General features: G+C 39.4%; 1 protein-coding gene across 1 annotated transcript; it reads right to left on the reverse strand.

Moving 5' to 3' along the window:
* Nucleotides 1-74: 74 nt before the first annotated feature.
* On the reverse strand, nt 75-5400 carry wdr76 (WD repeat domain 76). Its single transcript, XM_078795749.1, has 14 exons — nt 5200-5400; nt 4961-5068; nt 4462-4536; nt 4286-4372; nt 3939-4000; nt 3741-3861; nt 3404-3636; nt 3167-3320; nt 2923-3081; nt 2154-2269; nt 1959-2057; nt 1731-1883; nt 1604-1657; nt 75-448 (listed from the first exon to the last, which is right to left on the reverse strand). The coding sequence occupies exons 1-14, from the start codon at nt 5236-5238 to the stop codon at nt 193-195; spliced, it is 1716 nt and encodes a 571-aa protein (XP_078651875.1). The 5' UTR covers nt 5239-5400; the 3' UTR covers nt 75-192.
* Between the last annotated feature and the right edge of the window lie 874 nt (nt 5401-6274).

Consider the following 6274-nt stretch of genomic DNA (forward strand, 5'->3'; position numbering starts at 1 on the left):
AATGCTTTCGATTAGTTTCAAAACATAAAATTTCTTTACACAGACTTCAAAAACAAAGCACATTTTTAGTTCAACTTAAAGGTTTTAAATCATATGACAGGTTTTATTGTTATCCCCAAACATAAGAGTACTTTAAAAACCATCCAAGTGGACAAGACCCAACATATGTACTGCAACTTGTAGTATTCCATGTCAATCGGAGAAGATATGCAGGCGTCCTGATGCGTTGCCACCCAAGAAGGCGTTCCTGCAGGGGTGGAAAGCCGTGACGGACAGCACTGTGCTGAGGTGCTCGTCGTCTTTAAAAACGTGTAAGGGCCGGCCGCTCTCGTGAAACACATTCACGATGCGTGGCCGAGACAAACTGCCCACAATAAAGCAATTCTCCTGTTTGGGGTCCCACATGGCCGACAGTTTGGACAGCCAGCGGCCGGTCTGCATGTTATGTCTGCAAAATGGACAGGAAAAAAGAAAAAGCTGCCAAAGTCAGATCGCACAAAAAACAGTTCAATTATGCTTCTCTTCAGGGTAGCAAAAATACTTATTGTCGACAACTGCAATGTATACATATGGCCATATTTTTAATTCATATCATTAATATTTGTATTCATGCATACAACACCCAAACACATGCAAGCACTATTAGTAATGACCCTTTTTCACCTCTTCGGCAAAAGCAGATGCTAACCACGTACTACCACGTACATCTGTAGTGCTTTCAAATATTCTGAGTCAATAACATATGGGTGAAATAAAATTAGTGGAGTCGATTTATCATGGAAACATTGAGGAAATACTGGCAAAAAAAATAAGATAAATACTAACATTAGCTTACCCTCTTCTCCGCCTTGCTGCAGCGCTCCATATTTTTGCTGTCCCTCAGTCTCCTCTCGGGTAAAATAAATATGAGACCCTTCATTGTGTTCTGCTTCATTGTAGTTGTTGCCGTGTCTCATTCCGACTGATGCGGTTAACGCGGTTTCCCACCATATTACTTGAAGAGTAAAACCCTTCAAAAAGGAGGCAAGTAAAAGCCCAGCTGGTACTGTGCAGCGGAAAAGAGCATAGCTGCTCCATCTAGTGGAGAAGTTGGTGAAGTGCAGCCCAGGAGTCATTTTAGGGTGCAAGCTTTTTTTGAGGGGCCCTCAGCAAATTGTAAAAATAAAAATGAACTTTTTACTAAATTAGATATTACAGTAATTTCGTTCAAAGCCAAGTTAATGTTTTGTTAGCTGAACATATTTTGTTACTGCATTGGTTATTGTTTTTGATGTACATATATTTACACTTATTTTGAACAGTACCTGCCACTTTTATATTTATATTGTTATTCACAGTTTTATTTTTATCCTTTTCCTTATTCTTATTTTTATTTTCTACAAAATGCACCATGTAGTTGCACTCAAATTTCATTGTATGAAATACAATGACAAAAAAGGTGATTCTAATTGGCTGCCATTAGATTGCTTTTAGCATCTTTAAAGGTTTTCTAGATTTTCTGGACACCCCAGCATTAGGGTATACCGGTTGTAATTGCAGTGTTTTTTGTGTTTAGCTGGACACGCTGTACTCTTTGTAAGCTGTCTGAAGTGACTGAATGTACCTGATGGACGTCAGCAGGGGGGCTTCCGACGTCAGAGCAGTTGTGTCATATATCCTGTCCACAACGGAGAGATCATTGAAATGTCGGCAAGAACAACAACATCATGAGATATTATGTCAACTCGCACCTTATGTGGTTGTCCAAGCAAGAAGTGATCACTCTGTTGCCCGTGCAGGGTGAGAAATAACAGCTGGATATGCTTAAAGAGTGACCTCTCAGCTGGCAGACAGGCTGGCTTTGGTGCCGCTTCAAACTTCGGCTGTCGTAAATGTTCACCCCCCTGGAGACGAATTGATTGGTTCAATACAAGTCAAATAAGTGATGGGTCATTGTGAAGAACTGAAATCATGCACACTCGCTCATTGCCGCGGCAAAGTACTGCTGTTGTAAAGGATGAACGCTGACACAACGCAGAACTTTGGGGTCCAGCGAGTGGAGGGACTCATGCGAGGTTCTGTAAATGTACAGGAGTAGTTAATTCCAGCTGATTTATAAAATGACCAGCATAGTACAGTTAGTACCAGACAGTTCCTATGCAAGTATAGCATACCCTGGGGTCCGTCTGTCCACGATGGCGACGTCTCCGTGCCAGCTCCCGACGACGAGTGTCGAACAGTCATGTGATAGGAAGTCAAAGGTTTTCAGGCCATCCTTAATGTCGTACACCTACGACACACATAATCAACTCATCCGTTTTCTGTATTGATTATACTTCCAAATGTCACAAGGGACTAGCTGAGTTAGGGCAAGAGGCGGGGTATATCAATCACTGGGCAGGCACAGTGATTGACAGCCATTCATACCTACTAGTTACCTTCTTGTTACATTTATTGCGTTTTTTCAAAAATGAATGATGACTTTTGTGGTTGAATATGACCTATTAAACAATACATACGCATGAGCAAACTGTATGTATTCTTGTCCCAAATTAAGCATTTAAAATTATAAAAATGGCAAAATTAATGAAAATACAAAAATAAGGCACTCCGAAGATGCTGTTGTGTAATATCTGTGACTGTGTGATACTTAAAGAGGCGGGGCCTCACTGCAGTAGTATGAGTGTAAAAGTGACTAAAGGAGCTTTGTTTCATAAAGGTCTGTAATAATGCTAAAAATCATAAGGTCTTAACATGTTTTCTGTGCTCCAGCTACAAAAATAATCTTTATTCACTTATCGCGGTCAGGTCTGGAACCAATTCACCGCAATAAACAAGGTTTTTACCATCGTGTTACATTGAAACATTTTTGTTAGACTTTCGAATTGTTTCCCAAATTGTTTCAAGAACTTTCAATCTACATGCTTTTGGATTAAGTCTCACTTCATCGAAGACGGTCTTCTCCATGTCCATGCAGCGCATTGATCCATCGTAGCTGAGACTCAGCAGCTGAGTGGGATGCACCCTGGAGAAAGCCAAGCAGCTCACTGGGCGAGTGTGGGGCTCAAAGAGAAGAACGCCATCATCGCCCCAGTCTCCACCCTGAGGGAAGAAAAAAAAAACAAGGGTTGTGATATCTTTGAAGTCAATATTATAAACTTTAATTAATAGTAGAACAAAAACACACCAAACTCCAGAGACCAACTTTCCCCCACTTGTCACCAGCGGCCATTAAGAGGTTAGTAGAAGAAGGGTGGAAGGCTGCTGAGAAGATGCGGTCCTTAACCACTTTGGCCACTTTTACTTTGCTTATGTTCATCTTCTTCAGTAAGGAAGTGTACCTTTAAAAATGAGTCCAACTGTCAAAATTTGCTTTGTTAATTATTATTATTAGGTTGTCAATAGTCAAAAGTTTAACTCATACTCGGACACATTAAGTTCTTCCCTTCGTTCTTGCGGCAAAACCTGATAAGAAAAAATGTGTACTTGACATATTATATTACAGATTAAATAGTTATAATTTGTCAATGTGGCACATTGTTGTGAGCTTCCTACATCAGAGCAGAGCTTGAGAAGTTGAGGTGGCAGTTTGCTTCCTTCAGCCATGTTGACAGGCTCCATGGACAAAGGCCCTGCAGGCTTCTTGAGCTGGAAAGCCTTTAAAAGTGCACAAAACATATATATATATGCAAAAGAACACAGGAAAAGGATCAAATATGGAGCGATACAGTAACACTGCAGAAGATGAGCAATGGGAGTACCTCTTTTACCACACTCGTTCCTCTGGGTTCTGGGGGAAGTGTCAGGAGCTCCGCTTGCTTCTTTTGGAGACGCAGGGACTTGCGAGGAGGGAGGACTTCTTTAATCTCTGCAGGTGACCGGCTGCCAAAATAAAAAAGAAAATTCCATTCAGGCAAAAGTTGTCGCTTTCAATTCATTCTTTCAGATGTAAGAGTCACCTTCTGAGACCTCTCTGCGATGGCTGCTGCTTCACTGACGACTGTTTCAACTCCATAGATGCCTTCAGAGAACAAGAATAACTGCTTCAAAGTAATCCGGTCCTGTACTTTTATTATACATCTGTGGTAGTTAAGATGACCAGATATGTGGCTTTGCAAAACTAGAGACGACAGGATAGCCAGACAGCTTCCTCTGTCACAAAATGGAAATATCCAAACATTAGTGCACCAATCGTGTTTGGAGAATCTGGTAGTGTTATAAAGACACTTGTTTACAGATAGTGTCCAAAAGGAGGCATTGGTCCATTACAGCATTTTTAACAAGTATTCAAATTGTGCTTATCTACCTGAAATAGATTGATAGCAGAAAGGAAGGCTTGATTCTGTCTGATGTTCTCAAGACGCTCCAATTCATAAGCTGAAAGTCCTTCGCCCTGTGTGTCAAAAATACAACTTAAACACCTAATATTGTGTGTATATTGAATTCACTTGTATTAAATTTGGAGGAAACCTTAATACTTACATTTGTAGCTTTCATGCCGCTGTCTTCCGCAACTGAAGAATCCTCTTCTTTATGTTGAATGTCTTTTATGTTGCGCTTTTTAGGGGCATTTTAACAAAAAAGAATGAGTTTTCAGTACACCTCCATTATTACAGTACACACTTCACATTGCAGCAAACATTTGTAATACAGTGGGACAATACTACAGAATGTAAACTTTGATATACTTTAGCGGTCAGTGTACAGATTGAGGAGCACTTATAGTCAAGCATTGTTGTGGTAGAGTCATGGCTTGAGGGCTGCATGAGTGTTGCCAGCATTGTGGAGCTGTGGTTCACTGAGGGATGCACAACTTCCAACATGTGCAGCTCTGGTGAATTCCATGCCCAAGATGATAAATAACAATGGTGCTCATACTAAATATTGTCACTATATGTTCATTGTAGATCTATACTGCTGCACAAGATGTACAAGACTACTTTAAGTTGGGTTTTTAGGATGAGATAAAGCAGCTCGTCACCTTCCTCCCGCGTGGTGTTACAGCAGCAGGGGAATATCGAAGGCGTCTGGGTGCCAACGTTTCTCGAGAAGATTTGCGGACTCCCTCTATCTGAACAGGGGTCATCTCCTGCTGGGTGAACATCAACTTCTGTCACAATTTCACTCAGACGCCATTTTCTCGTTACTTTTCACATTCAACAGTGTACCTTACTGGATATAGTTCATAACATAGTTAAGGAAACGACAAACAACCGTTACCTTGTCTGCAGGTTGCTGCTTCGGACGCCTCGTCTCCATGTTCGTCTAAAAAAGTGTTTTATACAAGCAATTCACAACACAAAACTATCACGCTACAAGTTCCTCAGGTGGAAGTCCTGACAAGTAATTGAAGTGCCGCCTCAAGTTGGCGCCTTTGCTGTTTTGTAACTAGCGCCTCGTGCAGTGTTGTGAAACGGAACCCCGGCAGCTCATTGGTTAAATGTGTGAAATCGTCACATAATAGGGCGGGACTTTAGTTGACTGCAGCCAATGGACGTCCTAGAATAGAAGCACAGGTTTGTCAGAATTTCAGGACGAATCCATCGACAAAACAAGGGACTGCAAAAACACCGTATTATTTAAATAAATAAATAAATATATAAATAAATAAATAAATAAATAAATAAATATATATATATATATAAATATATAACTAAATAAATAAATAAATATATAAATAAATAAATAAATATATAAATAAATAGATAAATATATAAATAAATACATACATAAATAAATAACAGTATTATTTTAATTGTAAATAAATAAATAAAATAAATAGTATATTTTTTTATAAAATTGCACTTTTAAAAATATATTCTAAACATGTTTGTAAATGTATCTATATAGAGCGAGAGAGAGAGAGAGAGCAAAACCATTAGTAGTAACTTGACTCAAAAACTATTTATTTTTGAAATAGTACACAGAATTAAGGGTTTGTCATTGTAAACTCACACTTTTACCATCAACACATCTCACATACACAGATTTTATAGTCTTAAAATGTAAACTTGCATGCAATGGATAAGCAATACAGTAAAACTTCAGTTTTATATGAGCTTTTTACACACATAATCCATTGCAGCATTTTTGTCCAAGACCTTGTGTCTGGTTGGTTGTCTTCGTAGCACACACTCTTGCTTTCTTATGCATATGGAGATCCCTCAGGTCTCATCCCCCCATGGTAGCCTGGCTAACTTTCATACATGCAGTTGTTTTGGGGATGTTTGCAGCATGTTTGTTTGATATCGCAGTATTTACGTATGTGGTTTCAGCATTGTCCTGTTGCATGTGT

This window comes from Doryrhamphus excisus, linkage group LG13 (genome assembly GCF_037039965.1).
Source record: "Doryrhamphus excisus strain RoL-2023G ecotype Guam linkage group LG13, RoL_Dexc_Guam_v1.1, whole genome shotgun sequence".
Classification (NCBI taxonomy): domain Eukaryota; kingdom Metazoa; phylum Chordata; class Actinopteri; order Syngnathiformes; family Syngnathidae; genus Doryrhamphus; species Doryrhamphus excisus.